This window comes from Rana temporaria (genome assembly GCF_905171775.1).
Source record: "Rana temporaria chromosome 3 unlocalized genomic scaffold, aRanTem1.1 chr3y, whole genome shotgun sequence".
NCBI lineage: Eukaryota > Metazoa > Chordata > Amphibia > Anura > Ranidae > Rana > Rana temporaria.
The window spans coordinates 188,669-215,895 of NW_024404430.1; the positions used below are offsets into that span (position 1 = coordinate 188,669).

Here is a 27,227-nt window from a genome sequence, read left to right on the forward strand (position 1 = left end):
AAAATCTCATTATTTACACAATTTAAAATTTGTATCACAGTTGTGACTTCGCCCTTATCACAGCTGTGACTCCGCCCTTATCACAGCAGTGACTCCGCCCTTATCACATGGCCCAGTAGGAAGTTTCAATCAGACAGACCGAGTCACAAAGCAGGCAGTTGTACCGTGCGGTCTTTTTAGCTAAGACACAGAGCTCTGGGGGTCCTTTGCCATGTGATGTATATAATAATATTATACCATTAACCCCACCTCCTTTTTTCCTATTCGTTTTTTTTATATTAGGCTGGGTTCACACCGCTGCATGGAGCGGCCCACAGCAGGGAGTCCGGTGCGTCTCCATTCACCGCTTCAGCTCAGATTTTAGCCTGAAATTTTGGCTGAATTCAGGCCTGAAATGGACCAATAGACGCACAGGACTCCTGTGCAATTTGCATCGGAGCTGCTGCAGGGAGGTGTGAACCGTGTCCATAGAGAGCCTATCACAATCTCCTGCTATGCAAATTGGATGCGGAGGAAACCAGCATCCAATTCGCATAAGTGTGAACCCAGCCCTAAGGCCCCATACACACGATAGAATTTATCCGCGAATACGGTCCAGCGGACCGTTTCCGCGGATAAATCCTCTCGAGGATTTCGGAGGATTTTCATGCGATGGAGTGTACACACCATCGCATTGAAATCCGCGCCGAAATCTTCTGGCGATGACGTGTCGCGCCGTCGCCGCGATTATGACGCGGCGACGTGCGCGACGCTGTCATATAAGGAATTCCACGCATGCGTCGAATCATTACGACGCATGCGGGGGATTCCTTTGGACGGATGGATCCGGTGAGTCTATACAGACGAGCGGATCCATCCGTTGGGATGGACTCCAGCAGATGGATTTGTTCTGCATGTCAGCAAATATTCGATCTGCTTTAATCCATCCCAGGGGAGAAATATCCGCGGAAACAGATCCGCTGGAGTGTACACACCATAGGATCTATCCGCTGAAACCCATTTGCTGGGATTTTTCAGCGGATGGATTCTATCGTGTGTACGTGGCATAAGAGGATTAAAACCAGAGGATCTTCATACTATGTTTGACAGGTACAGAACACATATGATCTTTCGGAAAAGAGGAGTCTGCGGATTGGCTGGCATAGCTTCCAATCAGTGGTGGCTCGAAGCTTGGGACCGTTGCCTGCGCTCTTCATTTAGAAGGTCCTGAAAGACAAAAAAATAGTTCTGGTCACCCCAAATAAATGCTCCATGACTTCCAACATGATAGAAAGGAATTTTTTTTTAGGATATTGGTGGAACAGAGAAGGGTTAGACCCATTCGATTGGGTTCCTACCAAGCTTTTCCAGCTCTGGTAAGACACACACATTGGTGGATGAAAGGAGGGAGGTGGGACCGACCACATTGTTACCAGTTGTCACCTTCTTCCCGGCTGCCATTGGGGAACTGTTGTAACACATTGGCCATCTTTGGCTTTCTATTATATTATGTATGGAGTGTCGCCATATTTCATCACATGACAGTGTGACTAGTTCTGGTGTTTTCCGCTACTCGGACTGTGCAGGTTAATTTGTGTTATTTTTTATTTACTTCTCTATTCAGGAAGTGTACATTAGACAAGGGACTGATAACACAGGAAGTGTACATTAGAGAAGGGACTGATAACACAGGAAGTGTACATTAGACAAGGGACTGATAACACAGGAAGTGTACATTAGACAAGGGACTGATAACACAGGAAGTGTACATTAGACAAGGGACTGATAACACAGGAAGTGTACATTAGACAAGGGACTGATAACACAGGAAGTGTACAGAGGACACAGGACAGATAACACAGGAAGTGTACAGAGGACACAGAACAGATAACACAGGAAGTGTACAGAGGACACAGGACAGATAACACTGGAATTGTGCAGAGGACACAGGACAGATAAAACAGGAAGTGTACAAATGACACAGGACAGATAACACAGAAAGTGTACAAAGGACACAGGACAGATAATACAGGAAGTGTACAGAGGACACAGGACAGATAACACAGGAAGTGTACAAAGGACACAGGACAGATAACACAGGAAGTGTACAGAGGACACAGAACAGATAACACAGGAAGTGTACAGAGGACACAGGACAGATAATACAGGAAGTGTACAGAGGACACAGAACAGATAACACAGGAAGTGTACAGAGGACACAGGACTGATAACACTGGAAGTGTGCAGAGGACACAGGACAGATAAAACAGGAAGTGTACAAATGACACAGGACAGATAACACAGAAAGTGTACAGAGGACACAGGACAGATCACACAAGAAGTGTACAGAGGAAACGGACAGATAACACAGGAAGTGTACAGAGGACACAGGAAGTGTACAGAGGACACAGGACAGATAATACAGGAAGTGTACAGAGGATACGGGACAGATCACACAGGAAGTGTACAGAGAACACAGGACAGATCACACAGGAAGTGTACAGAGGACACGGGACAGATAACACAGGAAGTGTACAGAGGACACAGGAAGCGTACAGATGACATGGGACAGATCACACAGGAAGTGTACAAAGGAAACACAGGACAGATCACACAGGAAGTGTACAGAGGACATGGGACAGATAACACAGGAAGTATACAGAGGACATGGGACAGATAACACAGGAAGTGTACCGAGGACATGGGACAGATAACACAGGAAGTGAACCAATGACATGGGACAGATAACACAGGAAGTGTACCCAGGACACAGGACAGATAACATAGGAAGTGTACAGAGGACACAGAACAGATAAATCAAGACATGTACAGAGGACACAGGACAGATAACACAGGAAATGTACAGAGGACACAGGACAGATAACACAGGGAGTGTACCGAGGACATGGGACAGATAACACAGGAAGTGAACCAATGACATGGGACAGATAACACAGGAAGTGTACCCAGGACACAGGACAGATAACATAGGAGGTGTACAGAGGACACAGAACAGATAAATCAAGACATGTACAGAGGACACAGGACAGATAACACAGGAAGTGTACAGAGGACACAGGACAGATAACACAGGAAGTGTACAGAGGACACAGGACAGATAACACAGGAAGTGTACAGAGGACACAGGACAGATAACACAGGAAGTGTACAGAGGACACAGGACAGATAACACAGGAAGTGTACAGAGGACAAGGGACAGATAGCACAGGAAGTGTACAGAGGACACAGGACAGATAACACAGGAAGTGTATAGAAGACCCAGGACAGATAACCCAGGAAGTGTACAGAGGACACAGGATAGCACACATTAAGCATTGGGAAGATAAAGGACAGGTGGCACGTGTGTGAAATACAAAAGACTCAGGAAGTGTACACAGCAAATTGAACAGATAACATTCAGTAAGTAGGACAGAACACAGAGCAAATGTATAGAGGCCACGGGACAGACAGATCAAGCAGAAAGTGTGCAGAAGACATGAAGATAGGAAGAGACTACAGCACAGATAATCTCCGACATTGCAGTGTTCTCTCCACCCTCACACATTGCAGTGTTCACAGGATCAAACTCACAATGAACAAGGCGCAGGCCATCAGCATGGCTTTCATGGAGACATGGAGGTCCATTGGGAAATTAATAGTATAGTTGTCCTTCGAGCTGAACATCTCTTTGGCTAACCCCCGCCACACATGTGTGATGACCCCGACTTGTGTGGTTTTGTCAGCAGATAGAACCTGGAGGGAGAAGACAGGAGATCATCATGACCACCAAAGTGTCTACATGGAGAAGATCAATTATAAGAGGACAGGACATTACACTTCTTCTATATAAAGTTTAAAATATTTCAGTTCCTATTCCCAATAAACTCTCCCATTATCACTGGCTCTGTTTATATTGGAACAAATGTGAAACTTCCCCTAAATGATTCCCATAGCTCATAATTATCCATTTTTAAGGAGACATATTCAGTTTAACCACCTAAGACCCGGACCAAAATGCAGGTAAAGGACCCGGCCAGTTTTTGCGATTCGGCACTGCGTCGATTTAACTGACAATTGCGCAGTTGTGCGACGTGGCTCCCAAACAAAATTGACGTCATTTTTTCCCCACAAATAGAGCTTTCTTTTGGTGGTATTTGATCACCTCTGCGGTTTTTATTTTTTGCGCTACAAACAAAAATAGAGCGACAATTTTGAAAAAAAATCTATATTTTTTCCTTTTTGCTATAATAAATATCCCCCAAAAATATATATAAAAACGTTTTTTTTTCCCTAAGTTTAGGCCGATACGTATTCTTCTACCTATTTTTTGTCAAACAAAAATCACAATAAGCGTTTATCGATTGGTTTGCGCAAAATGTATAGTGTTTACAAAATAGGGGATAGTTTTATTGCATTTTTATTAATATTTTTTTTTTACTACTAATGGTGGAGATCAGCGATTTTTTTCGTGACTGCGACATTATGGCGGACACATCGGACAATTTCGACACATTTTTGGGACAATTGTCATTTTCACAGCATAAAATGCTATAAAAATGTATTGTTTACTGTGAAAATGACAGTGGCAGTTTGGGAGTTAACCACTAGGGGGCGCTGAAGGGGTTAAGTGTGACCTCATATGTGTTTCTAACTGTAGGTGGGCGGGGCTGGACGTGTGACGTCATTTATTGTGTTTCCCTATATCAGGGAACACACGATCAATGACAGTGCCACAGTGAAGAACAGGGAAGCTATGTTTACACACAGCTCTCCTCGTTCTTCAGCTCCGGGGACCCGATCGCGGGACTCCAGCGGCGATCGGGTCCGCAGGTGCCGCGGCCGCGGTCACGGAGCTTCGGACCGGGTTGTGGGTGCGCGCCCGCGACCCACGGCTGGGCACTTAAAGAGGACGTACAGGTACGTGCTTGTGCCCAGCCGCGTCATTCTGCCGACGTAAATGTGCAGGAGGCGGTCCTTAAGTGGTTAATAGAGCACCTCGCACATTTCAGCATTAATCTCTCTTTTATAACACATGGTCGGACTTTTGACCGGCCAAAATCACCCACGGCATTCCATTGGCATAAGAGAGAACATGTTCTCTATCTGAAATCCGACGGAATTCCTCAGAATTTACGATGGAATAAGTCCAATGGGGCATACACATGGTCGGAATATCCAATGGAAAAAGTCTGTCAGACTTTTTCCATCAAAAATTCGTGACGCGATGGATGCGACCGTCGGAAGCCTCTCGGAAGACTGTCAATCAAGAAGGAACGCCCATTCCCGAAGCCCATACCCGGAAGCGACGGAGAGGATGCATCTCGTAAACGGGTAAGTACTGCACATATTTTAAAATAAATAGCCGATTCCCCTAGTAAAAACGAGCAGGAAGCTAAGGGGGAAAAGTGCCCTCTAAGGGTGAACCCCCGCTTTAATTTTGGTTAAGAAGACCTGGGGTACCATTGGTGTTACAATGCATTCCGTGTCACACCGTGTCATTTTGTACACGGGTCCGTCATGGTGGAAAAGAAAAGGGTCTTCACCAAACTGTTACCACAATTTTTGAACAATCTCATAATAACTGTACCATTCACTGGAAACACCTGGATTCAATGGATGGAGGTGGGTCCACAGTAGGGATGACCCGAACACCCCCCAGTTCGGTTCGCACCAGAACATGTGAACAGGCAAAAGTTTTGATCGAACACGCGAACACTGTTAAAGTCTATGGGACACGAACATGAAAAATCAAAAGTGCTAATTTTAAAGGTTAATTTTCAAGTTATTGTCATAAAGCGTTTTTTTGGGACCCGGGTCCTGCCCCAGGGGACATGTATCAATGCAAAACAACATTTTAAAAACAGCCGTTTTAATAATGGTTAAAGTGAAACAATAAAAGTGAAATATTCCTTTTAAATTTCTTACCTGGGGGGTGTCTATAGTATGCCTGTAAAGTAGCGCATTTTTCGTTTAGAACAATCCCTGCACAAAGTGTCATTTCTGAAGGAAAAAAGTCATTTAAAACTACTTGCGCTATTAATGAATTGCCGGGTCCCGGCAATACAGATAAAATAAAAAAATGGCAGGGGTTCCCCTTAATATTCATTCCAGACCCAAAGGGCCTAGTAATGGACTGGGGGGAGGACCCCTGTCATTTTTTTTTTCAGAAATTACACTTTGTGCAGGGACAGTTCTAAACATGGGAAACATGTGCCACTTTACAGACATACTATAGACACCCAGCAGGTACAAAATTTAAAGGAATATTTCACTTTTATTGTTTCACTTTAAGCATCATTAAATTCACTGCTCCTGAAAAAACTGCAGTTTTTAAAACTTTTTTTTGCATTGATACATGTCCCCTGGGGCAGGACCCAGGTCCCCAAACACTCTCCTGGGGCAGGACCCGGGTCCCCAAACACTCTCCTGGGGCAGGACCCGGGGTCCCCAAACACTCCCCTGGGGCAGGACCCAGGTCCCCAAACACTCCCCTGGGGCAGGACCCAGGTCCCCAAACACTCCCCTGGGGCAGGACCCAGGTCCCCAAACACTCCCCTGGGGCAGGACCCAGGTCCCCAAACACTCCCCTGGGGCAGGACCCAGGTCCCCAAACACTCCCCTGGGGCAGGACCCGGGTCCCCAAACACTCCCCTGGGGCAGGACCCGGGTCCCCAAACACTTGTTAAGACAATAACTTGAAAATTAACCTTTAAAATTAACACTTTAGAATTCTCCCATAGACTTTTACAGGGTGTTCCGCGGCTTTTCGAATTTGCTGCAAACACCACAAATTGTTCGCTGTTCGCCGAACTGTGGACTCAAACTCGAAGCTCATCCCTAGTCCACATAAATGTGGCCACATGCTGTACATACAAGAATGTGGCCAAACAAAGAAGCAGGGCCTAAGGAGGAACAGGAATTGACTGGGTTGGACTGGAACAGAATAGCTGGGGTAACAGATAGCAAGAAGCCACAGTGGGCAGGGGCTAAGTCAGGAACTTTGGTAAAATACTAAGGCACAGACAGCAAAGCTGGGTGTAGTTAATTAACCTCCCGGTAGCCAGAACCAAGTGGTAATTATTAGAGATGGGTGAACTGTTCGGACCAAGCAAAAGTTTGGCCCGATTATTGACTGTTGACCCGTTCGGTGAACACCCACAACACACAGTGCATTCTAAGCCCTGATTGGACAAGGCTTTGTCCAATCAGGGCACAATGAATAGCTGGATGTTAAAAAGCGGGCCGGAAAGCTGGCCGCAGCGTCCTTAACAACGGATGAGTCATCAGCTGTCAATGGGCTTCCCCGCTGACAGCTGAATTGCCAATGTTTTGGCGATAAATGACCCCTCGTTGAATATTGCCCCCCGTATGGTGCACTACGAAGCCGCTGAAAGTCTCCGAACATGAACAGCTGTTAATCAGCTGTACACAGCGCCTGCGCAATGAAGATGACATTGTGCCACATGCTACCGCACGCTCCCGATGTTCGTACAACTCTGCAAGGGATGGGTGTATCATTCATTGAACTCTGCAATGGGGCAGATGCATACAGAAGAGGCCGTATTTTATGATGATGGGCAGAGCTCATATGATGGGGGTGGATTTCTCAAAGGGGCGGATGTTTTATTGAGAAACCTGTGTAGTTTACTGAGAAATCCACCCCCAATTTATCAGCTCAGCCCATCATTATTAAACGCGGCCTCTTCTGTAGGCATCCGCCCCTCACACGCTTTAATCAACATTATATCCGCCCCTTGCAGAGTTCCACGAGCTTTGGGAGCGCATGGGAGCAAGTGGCACAAAGTCATCTGCTGTGCTCAGGTGCTGTGTACAGCTCTTTATGTTCGGAGCCTTTTGGCGGCTTTGTATTCCTTTGTACTGCACAAGCGCTGACCCTGCACAGTACAGGGTGGGCATTATTCGACGGGGGACCTTTATCGTCACAACACTGTCAATAGAATTTTTTTTTTTTAAATGGCGTGGGGGGACATTGGTTTTTTTTTTATAAAAGGAATTGTCAAAAATTGCCTCCTGTCTTTATTTTTCACACTTTTTGGTGAATAGGTTACATAAGAAGGGGGCTGGGGTCTGGGTGCCCCTTTGTTAAAGGGGGCTTCCAGATTCCGATAAGCCCCATATTCACAGACCACCACAACCACAGCACAGGGTTGTCGGGAAGAGGCCCTTGTCCCTATCAACATGGGGACAAAGTGATTTGGGGACAAAGCACTCCCCCTCTGCTCGCTCGCCCCCCACTTTCCTGACCTGCTGGGCTTAATGCTTGGATAAGGGTCTGGAGGGACCTCACACCATTTTGTTCAAATTTTGGCATTGGGTTTCCCTTAAAATCCATACCAGACTCAAAGGGCCTGGTATGGATTTTTTTTGGGGGGGGGCACTCTTGATTGGAGGTAATTTTATTCCGTTAAGACCCCCTCTTGTTGCACTGAGGTGATGTGCGGCCTTGCTGTGTGGAGGCTTGGAGGTCAAATGGCACTTACACCTTTCCTCCTTTTTTTGCACTCTGGGAAGGTCACCAACCTTTCCTTGGCTCTTCATTTAGATTTATTATTCCTTCTTGCATTTAATTTTATTGATGCTTTGAATATTGTCACTCAAATAGTGTGTTCACGTATACGCTATATTACTGTGTTTACTTAGGTACTACTAATATTTGTGCATTTTTTTAGCGCTGAGCTTTTCTGAAAAAAAAAGACTGCAAAAAACAAAAAAGGCATGTTTTTTTCTTACATCAGAGTCAGGTTATAAAACTGGGTGACAGGTGTGGAAAATAATTGTGAAGATTTTCCCCCTCCTTTCCAAGGACAACAAACCAATAAAATTCCACAGTGGGCAGGAAGCATGGTAGATGTTCACCTCAACCACGTGGCAGTGGTACCCCGATGATATTATCTACAAGTTTTTTTCTAAAGCATTTGACACTTGTTGATAGACTGACCTTATAATGGAGGTCAGACATGAAGCCGGCCCCCCATCCTGGACCTTTCACTTTAAGACAAACAAGTCCCGATGGATCCAAGATGTGGAAGCTTAAGGTTAAACTTGTCCACTGTTCGACTATGTAGCCGAGGAGCTCCCCGGAGGAACTGGAGACCTGCAACTATAATAATACATTGTCACAAGAGGTTGTCTAATGAGTTTGGTCACCGCATCCAGAACTGCACTTGGACTGTCCAGGAGGTTTATCTGGGTCCATTACTTGTCATTATCAGTCCTAAGATAAGAGGAACATATTTTATATCTAACCAACTTTAGTGGACCAAATCTTGTAACCAGCTCCACCCAGATACCAAGTTTTATATTCCATCAGTCCCTTTAGTTTTCAAAGCTGTGCATTTGTTTTCACCAGTCTAAGACCATATGTTGTATCACAACAGTCCTAGAGACCAGAGACTTGTACGTCATCAGTCCTAAAAATCCATACGCTCTTTTGTACTGGTCCTAGAGGTCCATGGCTTTGATATAACTAGCTCTATACGTTTGTGCCTTACAGTATATCTAATGAGTCTTAGAAGACAAAGGCTTTAATTATCACAGCTTTAGTGTTTCAGGTCTTATCTCGCCAGTTGTTGAAGATCATCTAACTAGTTAACCGTACATCATATCCAACTAGTCCTAGAGGACCGTACCGATATAACACCAGTTGTAGAAGATCATGTCTTGAATCTTACCAGTCCAAGAAGTAAATATCTTCTATTTTTGCAAAACCATAAAGAACAGCTACAGGGGGTCATGTATTGCATGCCATCAGTCTTAGAGGGCCATGTATTGTATCTCACCAGTCCTAGAGGACCATGTCTTGTATCTCACCAGTCCTAGAGGGCCATGTCTTGTATCTCACCAGTCTTAGAGGACCATGTCTTGTATCTCACCAGTCTTAGAGGGCCATGTCTTGTATCTCACCAGTCCTAGAGGGCCATGTCTTGTATCTCGCCAGTCCTAGAGGGCCATGTCTTGTATCTCACCAGTCTTAGAGGACCATGTCTTGTATCTCACCAGTCCTAGAGGGCCATGTCTTGTATCTCACCAGTCCTAGAGGGCCATGTCTTGTATCTCACCAGTCCTAGAGGGCTGTGTCTTGTATCTTATCAGTCCGAGAGGGCCATGTCTTGTATCTCATCAGTCCTAGAGGGCCATGTATTGTATCTCATCAGTCCTAGAGAGCCATGTCTTGTATCTCACCAGTCCTAGAGGACCATATCTTGTATCTCACCAGTCCTAGAGGGCCATGTCTTGTATCTCATCAGTCCTAGAGGGACATTTATCATATGTCCAATTATTAGAAGGTCTCCCATTGGATTCCTTCCTCCCATTAGCGTATTTAATATCCTAGAGGGTCAAGCCTTGTATCTCACTAGTCCTAGGGGGTCATGTCTTGTATCTCACCAGTCCTAGAGGGCTGTGTCTTGTATCTTATCAGTCCAAGAGGGTCATGTCTTGTATCTTATCAGTCCAAGAGGGCCATGTCTTGTATCTCATCAGTCCTAGAGGGCCATGTCTTGTATCTCACCAGTCCTAGAGGGCCATGTCTTGTATCTCACCAATCCTGGAGGGCCATGTCTTGTATCTCACCAGTCCTAGAGAGCCATGTCTTGTATCTCACCAGTCATATAGGGCTGTGTCTTGTATCTCACCAGTCATAGAGGGCCATGTCTTGTATCTCACCAGTCATAGAGGGCTGTGTCTTGTATCTCACCAGTCCTAGAGGGACATTTATCATATGTCCAATTATTAGAAGGTCTCCCATTGGATTCCTTCCTCCCCTTAGCGTATTTAATATCCTAGAGGGCCAAGCCTTGTATCTCACCAGTCCTAGAGGGTCATGTCTTGTATCTCACCAGTCCTAGAGGGTCATGTCTTGTATCTCACCAGTCCTAGAGGGTCAAGCCTTGTATCTCACCAGTCCTAGAGGGCCATGCCTTGTATCTCACCAGTCCTAGAGGGCCATGCCTTGTATCTCACCAGTCCTAGAGGGCTGTGTCTTGTATCTCACCAGTCCTAGAGGGCCATGTATTGTTTCTCACCAGTCCTAGAGGACCATATCTTGTATCTCACCAGTCCTAGAGGGCCATGTCTTGTATCTCATCAGTCCTAGAGGGCCATTTATCATATGTCCAATTATTAGAAGGTCTCCCATTGGTTTCCTTCCTCCCATTAGCGTATTTAATATCCTAGAGGGTCAAGCCTTGTATCTCACTAGTCCTAGGGGGTCATGTCTTGTATCTCACCAGTCCTAGAGGGCTGTGTCTTGTATCTTATCAGTCCAAGAGGGTCATGTCTTGTATCTTATCAGTCCAAGAGGGCCATGTCTTGTATCTCATCAGTCCTAGAGGTCCATGTCTTGTATCTCACCAGTCCTAGAGGGCCATGTCTTGTATCTCACCAGTCATAGAGGGCCATGTCTTGTATCTCACCAGTCATAGAGGGCTGTGTCTTGTATCTCACCAGTCCTAGAGGGACATTTATCATATGTCCAATTATTAGAAGGTCTCCCATTGGATTCCTTCCTCCCCTTAGCGTATTTAATATCCTAGAGGGCCAAGCCTTGTATCTCACCAGTCCTAGAGGGTCATGTCTTGTATCTCACCAGTCCTAGAGGGTCATGTCTTGTATCTCACCAGTCCTAGAGGGTCAAGCCTTGTATCTCACCAGTCCTAGAGGGCTTTGCCTTGTATCTCACCAGTTCTAGAGGACCATGTCTTGTATCTCACCCGTCCTAGAGACCATTGGCTAGATTCACATACCGCGGCTTAACTTTCGGCGTAGCGTAAATTGGCCTGCGTAAGCCCGCCTAATTCAAATGTGGAAGAGGTGGGCGGGTTTTATGTAAATTAATCGTGACCTCGCGTAAATGACGCTTCGAACGAACAGCGAATGCGCCGTCCGTGAAAGTATCCCAGTGCGCATGCTCCAAATCACGTCGCAAAAAGTCAATGCTTTCAAAGTGAACGTAACTTAGGCCCAGCCCTATTCACGGATGAGTTACGCAAACAACGCAAAACGTGAAAAATCTGACGGCTGTCCGACGTCCATACTTAACATTGGCTGCACCATGTTTTTGGTGGTTTATCTTTACGCCTGAAAACGCCTTACGTAAACAGTGTATCTTTACTGCGACGGACATGCGTACGTTCGTGAATAGGCGAATCTTGCTGATTTACATATTCTAGGCGTAAATCAGCGTACACGCCCCTAGCGGCCAGCGTAAATAGACAGCTAAGATACGACGGCGTAGGAGACTTACGCCGGTCGTATCTTAGCAACATTTAAGCGTATCTCAATTTGAGCATACGCTTAAATATACGACGGCGCGGATTCAGACTTACGACGGCGTATCTACTGATATGCCTGTCGTAAGTCTACCTGAATCTAGCCCCATGTCTTGTATCTCACTAGTCCTAGAGACCATGGGCCAGATTCTGGTAGAATCTGCGGCGGTGTAGCGTAAGCCATTTACACTTCGCCGCTGCAAATTACTGGAGCAAGTGCCGTATTCTCCAAGCACTTGCTCCGTTAATTTGCGGCGGCGTAGTGTAAATGGCCCGGCGTAAGGCCGTGTAATTCAAAGGGGGCGGCTTGTATTTAAATTAAGCGCGCCCCCGCGACGATCGAACTGCGCATGCGCCGGGCATAAAAATAGCCCAGTGCGCATGCTCCAGCTCATGACGGAAAACGTCAATGACGCCGACGTGAGCGTCATTGACTTAAAGTCGTATTCGCGAACGACTTACAAAAACGACGTAAACAACGGAAAAGACGACGCTGACCCGACGCCATACTTAACATGACTTACGACGGACCTAAAGCAGGGGCAAGTTTACGCTTACGGAAACGTCGTAAATTCACTGCGTCGTCCGCACGTACGTTCGGGAATCTCGCGTAACTAGCTAATTTGCATTGACGACTGGGAAAATGACGAGGCGACACCTAGCGGCGGGAAAAAAAATTGCATTTAAGATCTGACAGCGTAATAGCCTTACGCCTGTCAGATCTAAGGGATATCTATGCGTAACTGATTCTAAGAATCAGTTGCATAGATACGCCGGACCAGATTACGACTTACGACGGCGCAAATGGCATTGCGCCGTTGTAAGCCTTTTAAGAATATGGCCCCATGTCTTGTATCTCACCAGTCCTAGAGGACCATATCTTGTATCTCACTAGTCCTAAAGGACCATGTCTTGTATCTTACCAGTCCTAGAGGTTCATGCCTTGAATTAAAATCCATATGCCTGTCAATGCATAAAACCTTGGTGGCCAGGAAAGGGGGGAGCACATGGCCCCCTTGTGAAACACACCAGGCAACATGCACTGCTGATTAAAAAAAAATATATGTGGGTTCTCAAAATCCATATCAGGCCTTTCTCCTAGGTAGAGGTCTGATACGGATTCTTAATGGGGCCCCCACACAGGTTAAAAAAAAATGTGTGGAACCCCCCTAAAAATACATATAAGTCCATTATCTAGGCATGCATCCTGCTGGCTAGCAAAGGGGGTGGTGATTGTGCACCCCTCCCTCTGGAACCATATAAGACAACATGCTCCTGATATTGAGAGGGTAACTTGCCAGGAAGAATGGGGCAGCAATGGCCTGTGACTAGGCACCTTCTCCCCATGTTGTTATGGACAATGAACTCATCACCACATTCCTAGCCCAGTGAATATAGGGATCTGCAACTAATGCTAGAGGTCCATGTCTTGTATTTTATTAGAAGGTTGTAGCATATAAGAAAAGGACAATGGAGCTTAGAATCAATGCTACTTCTAGGGTTTTCACTCATTTCACAGGACCCCACTGTTCGGACAGTCAGTATTTCATACCTTGGTGTTCAAGCTGCACCACTTTAAAGGCACAAGAAGGTTGAGGACATTATATCCTTTGGTGTTGGCAACCCTTAAATCCATTCGAGGACCAAAAAACTTCCGCTTCTCAGTGGCTTGGTACACAAGTTGGCCATTGGTGTCAAACAAATCATACGTGCTAGCAATCTGGAAGATACTTTTCCCTGAAATTACAGAATTATAAGAAGAATTTAGTGGACGAGGTAAAACGTCTCTGGGATTGTGCGAAAATACACAAAATGTTTCTACATCCATCTCCTCTTCAATGTAACTACACTTCTACCATTTCTGAATTCCAGATATCTGAAGGTACACACAGGCCCGTCGCTACAGGACAGGCAAAACAAACAATTGCTTGGGGCCCCCGAGCTGACCTGGGGCCCCTAACTTCCCCTTGCCAGGCTGTAGCTTGTCCGAGCTCCTCCTCCTGCCTCCTGGAGTCTTGTCATTCCGGCCAGCTACCACTCGTGGTACAGGAGATTCAGTTTCCTGTTCCCGGCCGGACTAACAGGAAGTGCACACTGAGTGCTCACTTCCTTTCAGTCCATCCAGGAACACAGGAAACTGAAGCTCCTGTACCGCATGGTACCCGGCCCGGGCACTATTTGATAGGGGACTGGGGACCAATAATGATAGAACACTGGACTGACAGGAGGAAGAGGAGCTCGGTCATGCTACAGCAGCAGCCTACAGGGAAGAAGGGGAGGTGAGAATAGAGAAACATAGGGACTGGGGGGGGGAGTAAGAACATGGGTGTAAAAAAATTGTGAAGCGCTAACGTAGGCTTTGCATGCGGGGGGGTGCTTGGGGGCCCCCATTTTGCTTGGGGCCCCCAAATTCCTTCAAACGGTCTTGGGTACACATATTAGAACCAATGTTATGTCCTTTTTTGGTAATACATCTTACTGGTAGGTGAAGATAAGTAAGCAAAGGAGACTACGGGCCAGATTCAGAAAGCCGCGCGCAAAGTTGCGGCGGCGTAACTTTTCTTATTTACGTTAAGCCGCTGCAACTTAACACGCAAGTGCTGTATTCACAAATCAATTGCGTGTTAAGTTGTGGCTGCGTAGCGTAAATTGGGCGGCCTAATTCAAAATAGGCGGGTAGGGGGCGTCTCCTATTTAAATTAGGCGCGTCCACGCGCCGAACGTACTGCGAATGCGCCGGCCTTAGAAAAATCCCAGTGCGCATGCTCCGAATTATGACGGTGTTTTCGACGTGAACGCAATCGACATAAATCCCCATTCACGGACGAGTTACGCAAACAACGTAAACATTTTCAAATTTCCCGCGGTCACGACGTCCATACTTAACATAGGATGCGCCTGCTTTGGGCAGCTTTATCTTTACGCCGGGAAAACCCTTACGTAAACAGCGCAAAGTGACTGCGTCGGGCCTGCGTACGTTCGTGAATTTGCTGATTTACATATTCTCGGCGTAAATCAGCGAGAACGCCCCCAGCGGCCATTTTAAAATTGCAGTTAAGATCCGACGGTGCAATACAATTACGCCTGTCAGATCTTTGCTGCAAACCAGCTTATCTTGTTTTCTGCATACAGAAAAACAGATAAGCCGGCGCAAAGTGTGAGTTATGCCGGCGTATGACTGATACGCCGGCATAACTCTTTCTGAATCTGGCCCTACAGCTCCACCTGTTGGCAGGGTATGGAAATATAAAATATAAAATAGTAATGTGAAACATTTCTTACTGGAAAAGAGAAAACATTTAGATCTGACCATAATACATAAAGCAATATACAAAAGCACATTGTATTCTATTTAATACAAAATTGTTAATGGGTCATATCTGGAGATCTAATCAGCTCTGCCAATAAGAGCAGCAGGAACGGTTCTCCAGTAAACTTTTCATTGTATTAAAGATAAGAAGGGAAAACTGGCTACACTTGTAGAGGATTCCGATAATTGGTGAAAGACTAATGGACACCCGGGGGCAAATTAAAGCGGGGGTTCACCCTTAGAGGGCACTTTTCCCCCTTAGATTCCTGCTCGTTCGGTCTAGGGGAATCGGCTATTTATTTTAAAATATGAGCTGTACTTACCGTTTACGAGATGCATCCTCTCCGTCGCTTCCGGGTATGGGCTTCGGGAATGGGCGTTCCTTCTTGATTGACAGGCTTCCGAGAGGCTTCCGACGGTCGCATCCATCGCGTCACGATTTTCCGAAAGAAGCCGAACGTCGGTGCGCAGGCGCAGTATAGAACCGCACCGACGTTCGGCTTCTTTCGGCTACGAGTGACGCGATGGATGCGACCGTCGGAAGCCTCTCGGAAGGCTGTCACTCAAGAAGGAACGCCCGCTCCCGAAGACCCATACCCGGAAGCGACGGAAGAAGATGCAGCTCGAAAACGGGTAAGTACTGCTCATATTTTAATACAAATAGCCGATTCCCCTAGACAAAACGAGCAGGAAGCTAAGGGGAGAAACATTTTTTTTTTACAAATGGGTGAACTCCCGCTTTAAGGAATGGTGAAAGGTGGAAATATTTGAGTTTTACAAAGAAACAATAACAGGACTTACTTGTCTGTTTCATTAAGAGTCCATTGACCTGTTAAACAGAACAAAGATGAGCCAACAGCATATTCTTAGTTATCATAACCAACATCAACACTCCCATATTCATCAATACCTCCATGACTAATAGGTGTCTGGGGCAAATAGAGGAGTGCCAAGGAATCCTGGGTGGAGGGGTTACTGGGATGAATTGGTAGGTGCCTAGGGTGAGGGAAGGGTGTCAGGGGTGAATAGATGGGTGCATAGGGTGATAAGATAGAATTCTAGGGTGATGGATGGGTATCAGGGTTGAGTAGATGGGTGTCTTTGGTGATGAAATAGATGTCTGGGGTAATAGATGGGTGTCAGGGATGAGTAGATGGGTGATGAGGGTGATGGGAGTCTGGGGTGATGGATGGGTGTCAGGGTTGAGTAGATGAGTGCCTTTGGTGATGGCATAAGAGTCTGGGGTGATGGATGGGTGTCAGGGTTGAGTAGATGAGTGATGGGAGTCTGGGGTAATGGATGGGTGTCAAGGTTGAGAAGATGAGTGCCTTTGGTGATGGAATAGATGTCTAGATTGATGGATGGGTGTCAGGGATGAGTAGATGAGTGCATTTGGTGATGGGATACGAGTCTGGGGTTATGGATGGGTGTCAGGGATGAGTAGATGGGTGCTTTTGGTGATGGAATAGATGTCTAGGGTGATGGATGGGTGACAGGGATGAGTAGATGGGTGATGAGGGTGATGGGAGTCTGGGGTGATGGATGGGTGTCAGGGATTAGTAGATGAGTGCCTTTGGTGATGGGATAAGAGTCTGGGGTAATGGATGGGTGTCAGGGATGAGTAGATGGGTGATGAGGGTGATGGGAGTCTGAGGTGATGGATGGGTGTCAAGGTTGAGTAGATGAGTGTCTTTGGTGATGGAATAGATGTCTAGGGTGATGGATGGGTGTCAGGGTTGAGTAGATGAGTGATGGGAGTCTGGGGTAATGGATGGGTGTCAAGGTTGAGTAGATGAGTGCCTTTGGTGATGGAATAGATGTTTAGGGTGATGGATGGGTGTCAGGGATGAGTAGATGGGTGCATTTGGTGATGGAATAGATCTCTAGGGTGATAGATGGGTGCCAGGGATGAGTAGATGGGTGCCTTTGGTGATGGAATAGATGTCTGGGGTGATGGATGGGTGTCAAGGTTGAGTAGATGAGTGCCTTTGGTGATGGAATAGATGTCTAGGATGATGGATGGGTGTCAGGGATGAGTAGATGGGTGCTTTTGGTGATGGAGTCTGTGGTAATGGATGGGTGTCAGGGATGAGTAGATGGGTGATGGGAGTCTGGGGTGATGGATGGGTGTCAGGGATGAGTAGATGAGTGCCTTTGGGGATGGGATAAGAGTCAGGGGTTATGGATGGGTGTCAGGGATGAGTAGATGGGTGATGTGAGTCTGGGGTGATGGATGGGTGTCAGGGTTGAGTAGATGAGTGCCTTTGGTGATAAAATATATGTCTAGGGTGATGGATGGGTGTCAGGGATGAGTAGATGGGTGCCTTTGGTGATGGGATAAGAGTCTGGGGTGATGGATGGGTGTCAGTGATGAGTAGATGGGTGATGAGGGTGATGGTAGTCTGGGGTGATGGATGGGTGTCAGGGTTGAGTAGATGAGTGCCTTTGGTGATGGGATAAGAGTCTGGGGTGATGTCTGGGTGTTAGAGTTGAGTATTTGGGTGACTAGGGTGCTGAAATGGGAGCCTAGGTGGGGAGATAGGTATATGTGGCACGGGGGTAGGAAGTGGGAGAATTGAAATTCCAATAGGTCAAAACTTATAACCACTGACTGACAAAGTCACTAAGAATCACAGCCAATAATAATATCCTGCCTGACAGAGGCACCGACCTTATCCCACCACATCCAGGTTTGGCTGGAGTTCCCCATTAAAGATTTCCTATACAGACCAGCTGTTGCCTCAGATTCAGTGTCTGGGTATGTAATCTGCCCTCCAGACAGGTTCTCTTTACATATCTCACCTGAAGAAGATATTCCAGTCCGGGTGGAGCAACAGGACGTCCGGCCATAATATCCTGCAATATACAATAAAGATCAATAGTTTTACAGGTCACACTGGCAGGAAGTTATTACAGCAATGCCCTAATGGACAGGGCCTGGAATAAATTTAAGAGGGGGGGGGGGGGACACCATTTTTGTTAACTCTTGAGGCTGCTTTTTTAAATGGCTGGGGATTCGGGGCCAGCAAATACATAGCAGAAGGAGGTTTACCTGATGACAGGTCCACTTTAACCTGGGATCAATTTGAACCTTCTTATATGGTTCCTAAACTTTGATTTTATATATATATATGTAGCGCCCCCTTACTTTCAGTATGGGCACTACGCTAAAGTTAGTGGGGATTGGGAGAGTTATTTTGCTCCCATTCACAATTTGCTACATTGGGACTTCTGTCACTCCAGATACGAGTGAGGGCAAGATGGCCCCCCCACCTGTCCCCATAGCATAGCATTTAAGTCTAAATATGAGACGTGACGTCTTTTTGACCCCCAGATCTCATACATAAGAGGACCTGTCATGCTTTTTTCTATTACAAGAGATGTTTACATTTCTTGTAATAGGAATAAAAGTGACCCATTTTTTTCTTTCAGTGTAAAAAATAATAAAATAAATAAAAATAAATAAGAAAACAAAAACATATTTTTTTAAAGCGCCCCGTACTGATGTGCTTGTGCGCAGAAGCGAACGCATACGTGAGTAGCGCCCGCATATGAAAATGGTGTTCAAACCACACAAGTGAGGTATCACCACGATCGTTAGAGCAAGAGCGATAATTCTAGTACTAGACCGCCTCTGTAGCTCAAAAGATGCAACCTATAGAATTTTTTAAACATCGCCTACGGAGATTTTTAAGGGTAAAAGTTTGACGCCATGCCACGAGCGGGCGCAATTTTGAAGTGTGACATGTTGGGTATCATTTTACTCGGCGTAACATTGTCTTTCACAATATATATAAAAAAATCAGGCTAACTTTACTGTTGTCTTATTTTTTTATTCAAAAAAGTGATTTTTTTCCAAAAAAAGTGCGCTTGTAGGATCGCTGCGCAAATACGGTGTGACAAAAAGTATTGCAATGACCGCCATTTTATTCTCTAGGTGGTTAGAAAATATATATATATATAATGTTGGGGGGTTTTAAAGCGGAGGTTCACCCGCACATGACACTTTTTCCCCTTAGATGGATGCTCGTTTTGTCTAGGGGAATCGGCTATTTGTTTTAAAATATGATCCGTACTTACCGTTTACGAGATGCATCTTCTCCGTCGCTTCCGGGTATGGGCTGCGGGACTGGGCATTCCTATTTTGATTGACAGTCTTCCGGGAGGCTTCCGACGGTCGCATCCATCGCGTCACGATTTTCCGAAAGAAGCCGAACGTCGGTGCGCAGGCGCAGTATAGAGCCGCACCGACGTTCGGCTTCTTTCGGCTACGAGTGACACGATGGATGCGACCGTCGGAAGCCTCTCGGAAGACTGTCAATCAAGAAGGAACGCCCGCTCCCGAAGACCCATACCCGGAAGCGACGGAAGAAGATGCATCTCGAAAACGGGTAAGTACAGCTCATATTTTAAAACAAATAGCCGATTCCCCTAGACAAAACGAGCAGGAATCTAAGGGGAGAAGGGCAAACATTAAATAAATGGGTGAACTCCCGCTTTAAGTAATTTCCTAGCAAAAAAAAACAGTTTTAGTCTTGTAAACGCCAAATCTGAAAAACAGCCAAGGTCCTTAAGTGGTTAAGTGACTTGGTAACCAGTCGTGGGCCACAATGAGTGGATCGGGCGGATGACAGGTCTGTGTCCACTCTGCATATCGAGAACAGACACAGCCCACTCTACTCTATGATAGGGTTGCCACCTTTTCTTCAAGCCAAACTCGAACACTATAGAGGCACAGGGCACATTTTTTTCGTAGTATACACAATAGGATAATAAAAGACCTGGGGCACCTTTGGGTGCCTCAAGGAGAGTGGTAATGCAGCGCGCTGCGGCAAACAGTGGGTGTGGCCAAACTGCTCTTGCTGACATTGTGGCTCCCCCTCAGTGATGCCAAACCTGCCCCCAGACAGCGGCCCGCATCTCCCGAATGGCAACAGATTTTTGTGTGACTACCTCAGTTACTTGGGGAGCCAAAGCCCAGTCTAAATAATGTGTCCGGGTTTCAGGCAGACTGAAACCCGGACACAAGATCCCAAACCCGAACTGTCCGGGTGAATCCTGGACAGGTGGCAACCCTACTCTATGGGCCCTTCGATCCGATCGACCCAGGCGGAAGGGGGTGGATCCTCTTTTGTTTTTTTCTTTAGTGGATCGGATTGGAGGTAGGTGGTGCACCGGCTGATCAGTTTGAAAGCAGCCCAGTAACCACTGCAGAACAGATATGCCCATATTTGGTATCACTCCGCCTGTGACAGGAGGCGGTGCTATACAGGAAGCATTGGCTTATCGCAGCCGCTTGCTTTCTCTGCCGCCGGCTTCATTCACAACACTGATGTTCTGGGCTGACGGATCATCGATCCGTGATCTGGGGTTGCCAACCAGCCATCCCAGAGCAGAAGGTCGCGGGCCACATCAGAGGGCTTCCGCGGGCCACATGTGCCCCCCCCCCCCCCCCCCCGGGCCACTGGTTGGACACCCCTGGGCCACTGGTTGGACACCCCTGGGCTAAACAAAAGTAGTTGAATAGATTCCTTCATCAACGCTATACATCCCAACCCACAAAATACCATACATTTAAGCCCTACAAAGTGCCCGGGTATGGGGGTCATAGACCCCTCCTGTGTTCTCTGAACATATAGAAGAGTTCCTACGTCTACTCCATCCTACCAAATTATGATTTTATTACGTTTTACAAATAACTAAAACACGTCATACACCATCTTATAGGAGCAGGTCCCTCAGTTTCATTTTACGGGCTATAATGCAACCAGACCTTAAAACCCTTTCATACATTAGCCTATTTCTGACATTTGTTGCTTACAAGTTAAAATCCGTGGGGTAGATTCAGATAGATTAGCGGATCTTTAGATCCGCGTAATCTATCTGATTTTTCGATCCTCCGGCGCAATTTTGTGAGGCTAGTGCAGTATTCACAAAGCACTTACCTCGAAATTTGCGCCGGCGGATCGTAACTCCCCCTGCGGAATTCAAATTCCGCGGCTAGGGGGAGTGTATTATTTAAATCAGGCGCGTCACCGCGCCGATCGTACTGCACCTGCGCCGGCCGCGATTTTTCCCAGTGCGCATGCTCCAAATGAAGTCGCTAGGACGTCATTGTTTTCGGCGTGAACGTCAATGACGTTCATCCGTATTCACGACCGACTTACGCAAACGACGTACAAAAACAAAACTCGGCGTGGGAACGACGGCCATACTTAACATAAGATACGCCGCATAAAGCAGGGGTAAGTATACACCGGAAAAATGCAAACAACGTAAAAAAAAAGCGGCGGGCGGGCGTTCGTTTCTGAATCGGCGGAAATCGGAATTTGCATATTCGTCGCGTAAAAAAACGAAATCTTAGGCATATCTATGCGTAACCTGATTCTATGAATCAGTCGCATAGATCCGACCGTCGGATCTCAGAGATACGACGGCGTATCAGGGGATACACCGTCGTATCTCTTTGTGAATCTCCCCCCGTATGTTTTGCTATAGAATGATGTAGAACCTCCAAACATTTTATATATATATATATATATATATATATATATTTAGCAGAGACCCTAGAGAATAAAATGACAATTGTTGTAATATTTTATGTCACACGGTATTTGCACGGTATTCTTTCAAATTTAATTTTTAGGCGGTGGGGAGGAGGGGGGGATAGACACTTTCATGAATTAAAAAAAAAAATAAACAGTGAAGTAAGCTCAATTTTTTTGTATAATGTGAAAGATGATGTTAAGCCGAGTAAATAGATACCTAACACGTCACGCTTTGAAATTGCGCACACTTGTGGAATAGCGACAAACTACGGTACCTAAAAATCTCCAGAGGCAACGCTTTAAAAAAAATATGGTTACCAGGTTGCAGTTACAGAGGAGGTCTAGTGCTAGAATTATTGCTCTCGCTCTGAGGATCGCAGTGATACCTCATATGTGTGATTTGAACACTGCTTACATTAGCGGCCGCGACTTATGTGCACGTTTTCTTTGCTGTGTGAGCTAGCGGGATGGGGGCGCTTTACTTTTTTTATTATTATTTTTTTTTTTTTTTTTTTTACTTTGTCTCTTAAAAAAAAAAAATTATCACTTGCAGTCACTGTGCCCATCATATGCAGCCACTCTGCCCATCATATGCAGCCACTCTGCCCATCATATGCAGCCACTCTGCCCATCATATGCAGCCACTCTGCCCATCATATGCAGCCACTCTGCCCATCATATGCAGCCACTCTGCCCATCATATGCAGCCACTCTGCCCATCATATGCAGCCACTCTGTCCATCATATGCAGCCACTCTGCCCATCATATGCAGCCACTCTGCCCATCATATGCAGCCACTCTGCCCATCATATGCAGCCACTCTGTCCATCATATGCAGCCACTCTGCCCATCATATGCAGCCACTCTGCCCATCATATGCAGCCACTCTGTCCATCATATGCAGCCACTCTGTCCATCATATGCAGCCACTCTGCCCATCATATGCAGCTAACTGTGTCCATCATATGCAGCCACTCTGTCCATCATATGCAGCTAACTGTGCCCATCATATGCAGCCACTCTGCCCATCATATGCAGCCACTCTGCCCATCATATGCAGCCAACTGTGCCCATCATATGCAGCCAACTGTGCCCATCATATGCAGCCAACTGTGCCCATCATATGCAGCCACTCTGCCCATCATAAGCAGCCAAATGTGCCCATCATATGCAACCAACTGTGCCCATCATATGCAACCAACTGCGCCCATCATATGTAACCACTCTGCCCATCATATGCAGCCAACTGTGCCCATCATATGCAGCCACTCTTCCCATCATATGCAGCCAACTGTGCCCATCATATGCAGCCAACTGTGCCCATCATATGCAGCCACTCTGCCCATCATAAGCAGCCAACTGTGCCCAGCAAATGCAGCCAACTGTGCCCAGCATATGCAACCAACTGCGCCCATCATATGTAACCACTCTGCCCATCATATGCAGCCAACTGTGCCCATCATATGCAGCCACTCTGTCCATCATATGCAGCCAACTGTGCCCATCATATGCAGCCAACTGTGCCCATCATATGCAGCCACTCTGTCCATCATATGCAGCCAACTGTGCCCAGCAAATGCAGCCAACTGTGCCCATCATATGCAACCAACTGTGCCCATCATATGTAGCCACTCTGTCCATCATAAGCAGCCAACTGTGCCCAGCAAATGCAGCCAACTGTGCCCATCATATGCAACCAACTGTGCCCATCATATGCAACCAACTGCACCCATCATATGTAACCACTGTGCCCATCATATATAGCCAAATGTGCCCATCATATGCAGCCACTATGCCCATTTTATGCAGACAACTGTGCCCATCAAATGCAGCCAACTGTGCCCCCTTAACCACTTAGATACAATGTGTTATATATATTACACTGCCTGCACTGACTGAATATAAAGTCTACACTAAATGCAGAGTATAAATATAATGTATATATATATATATATATATATATATATATATATATTTAACTTACTGCGGGCACGCCACTAACCTAGCTCAATCTCTCTCCGTCCACACCCTATACACGCCCGCTATGTAAGTAGCCTTATATAGTGTGGGGCATGGACTTAGTCCCCCTGAGCCATGATTGGCCAAAGGCCAGCTCTCAGCAGAGCGCGCTGTGATTGGCCAAAGCATTCAGGTCAGGTGCATGCTTTGGCCAATCATCATACAGCAATGCGCTACGATCTCGCAGAGCATTATGGGGGCATTCCGCTGTGCTTGAATTTCTCGCAAACGCCCCCCATAATGTTCGCTGTTCTGCGATCGGGAAAACATCAGGCTCATCCCTACTGTCTGCTGTACTGCTGAGTAGATTGTCAGGAACACTGTTTGGTGTGTTGTTAGCTATGTTGTTTTTTATGCAAGCTGTCCGTATCCTTATCCGGTATACTACTAAGAGTGCCCAGAATGGCCGGAATGTTATCAGAGACGCTAACAAGTCTATTATTAGTATTGCTTGTACCTTGAGTCATCCTACGCCGAGACCACAATGGTTCAATCCCCTCTCATCTGCAGGCAAATGTGCTCAGCCCCGGTCTTCTCTTATTCTGTGATTTTGTTCTCCCTCTGCTCATAATTTTGACAGACTTACTGACGCTTTGCTCAGTGCTTTGCTCGGTACGTCCCATGTGCTCAACCCTGCCAATAAGGGATGAGCTTCGAGTTCGAGTAGAACTCATGTTCGACTCGAACATTGCCTGTTCGCCGAACAGCGAACTATTTGGGGTGTTCGCGGCAAGTTCGTGTGAACTTTAGAACCCTGTTAAAGTCTATGGGACTCGAACGTTTGAAATCTAAAGTGCTAATTTTAAAGGCTAATATGCAAGTTATTGTCCTAAAAAGTGTTTGGGGACCCGGGTCCTGCCCCAGGGGACATGTATCAATGCAAAAAAAAGTTTTAAAAACTGCAGTTTTTTTGGCAGCAGTGATTTTAATAATTCTTTTAAGTGAAACAAAAAAAGTGAAATATTCCTTTAAATTTCATACCTGGGGGGGGGGGATGTATAGTATGCCTGTAAAGTAGCGCTTGTTTCCCATGCTTAGAACTGTCCCTGCACAAAGTGTAATTTCTGAAGGGAAAAAAAAGTAATTTAAAATCACTCGCTATAATGAATTGTCGGCTCCCGGCAATAAAGAGAAAAGTCATTCATAAAAAAAAAATGTGTGGGGTCCACGGCATTTTTTTTTTAATTTGGGGTGGAGTTTCCCTTAAAATCCATATCAGACCTGAAGGGTCTGGAATGGATATTTGGGGGGAACACCACATATTTTTTTTTTTTATTTGACGCAGGGTTCCCCTTAATATCCATACCAGACCCGAAGGGCCTGGTAATTGAATTTGGGGGGACCCCCACGCATTCTTTTTTTATGAATGACTTTTCTCTGTATTGCTGGTATCCGACAATTCATTAAAGCCACAAGTGATTTTAAATTACTTTTTTCCTTCAGAAATTACATTTTGTACAGGGACAGTTCTAAGCACAGGAAACAAGCGCTACTTTACAGGCATACTATACACCTCCCTAAGTACAAAATTAAAAGGAATATTTAAATTTTATTGTTTCACTTTAAGCATTATTAAAATCACTGCTCCTAAAAAAACGTCAGTTTTTTAAAAACTTTTTTTGCATTGATACATGTCCCCTGGGGCAGGACCCAGGTCCCCAAACACTCCCCTGGGGCAGGACCCGGGTCCCCAAACACTTTTTAGGACAATAACTTGCATATTAGCCTTTAAAATTAGCACTTTAGATTTCAAACGTTCGAGTCCCATAGACTTTAACGGGGTTCTAAAGTTCACACAAACTTTTGGTCTGTTCGCAGGTTCTGGTGCGAACCGAACCCAGGGGTGTTCGGCTCATCCCTACTGCCAATCTGTCACTCAGGGCTAACGTACCTCTCTCCCTTCAAGCTCCACTGAAGTTGATCAGCTGAATGATTAGCCGAATAACCCCCTGGCCAAGCTTACTTGCCCGTACTCATACTGGTACTGGTTCTAGAACAGCACATCACCAATTGCACCGGACCTTCTCCTGCAGATCGAGCAGAGATGTCAGATAGGAATACAATCAGTACTGGCTGATCTAAGCCACTCTCCAACTCTCCAGCCTCGGCTCAACACCCGCTGGCCTTGAAGCTCACAGCAGGTGGATCAGGTTCTCACATCTACTCCATCTTACCTCTCTGAGGTGACCTCTTCCCTCCGCTCTCTGCTGTCTCTCCTCTGTGGTCTGATGTCTCCTGGTGGAGTCTCCTCCACTCTCTGCTGTCTCTCCTCTGTGGTCTGATGTCTCCTGGTGGAGTCTCCTCCGCTCTCTTCTGTCTCTCCTCTGTGGTCTGATGTCTCCTGGTGGAGTCTCCTCCGCTCTCTGCTGTCTCTCCTCTGTGGTCTGATGTCTCCTGGTGGAGTCTCCTCCGCTCTCTGCTGTCTCTCCTCTGTGGTCTGATGTCTCCTGGTGGAGTCTCCTCCACTCTTTGCTGTCTCTCCTCTGTGGTCTGATGTCTCCTGGTGGAGTCTCCTACGCTCTCTGCCGTCTCTCCTCTGTGGTCTGTCTCCTGGTGGAGTCTCCTCCGCTCTCTGCTGTCTCTTCTCTGTGGTCTGATGTCTCCTGGTGGAGTCTCCTCCGCTCTCTGCTGTCTCTCCTCTGTGGTCTGATGTCTCCTGGTGGAGTCTCCTCCGCTCTCTGCTGTCTCTCCTCTGTGGTCAGATGTCTAGCAGTGGGGTTTATCTTCCTCTCTCCCTGAATTGGAGCCAAGTTTATGACATAGCAGGAAGAATGAGCGTGATGTAACATACAACTATTCCTCCCTTTTGTGGCAAAGTAACATATTAACTAATCATATTACTACACCTTGCTGTTGAAAAATGTCAGTTACACCCAGAACACGGGGCATGGGAAGGAAAGCTGTGCAGAGTTCATACATACAGAATAAGAACAGATACCGAGAATTAGAAAGAAAGAGAGATACACTCACAAACATTGTTCAGACGGGAGATAGAGAGATACAAAGTAACATTGTTTATAAACATTCATCAGACGGGAGAGAGAGAGATACAAAGTAACATTGTTTATAAACATCGATCA

The 27,227-nt window shown here is 46.2% G+C and overlaps 1 protein-coding gene across 1 annotated transcript; it reads right to left on the reverse strand.

Annotated features, from left to right (window-relative positions):
- Positions 1-975: 975 nt before the first annotated feature.
- LOC120921712 (phospholipid scramblase 3-like) lies at positions 976-26,417 on the reverse strand. Its single transcript, XM_040334252.1, has 7 exons — positions 26,322-26,417; positions 18,382-18,435; positions 16,381-16,408; positions 13,822-14,006; positions 8,939-9,100; positions 3,571-3,732; positions 976-1,206 (listed from the first exon to the last, which is right to left on the reverse strand). Exons 2-7 carry the CDS (start codon positions 18,427-18,429, stop codon positions 1,153-1,155), a joined length of 639 nt encoding a protein of 212 aa, XP_040190186.1. The 5' UTR covers positions 18,430-18,435; positions 26,322-26,417; the 3' UTR covers positions 976-1,152.
- Positions 26,418-27,227: the final 810 nt, after the last annotated feature.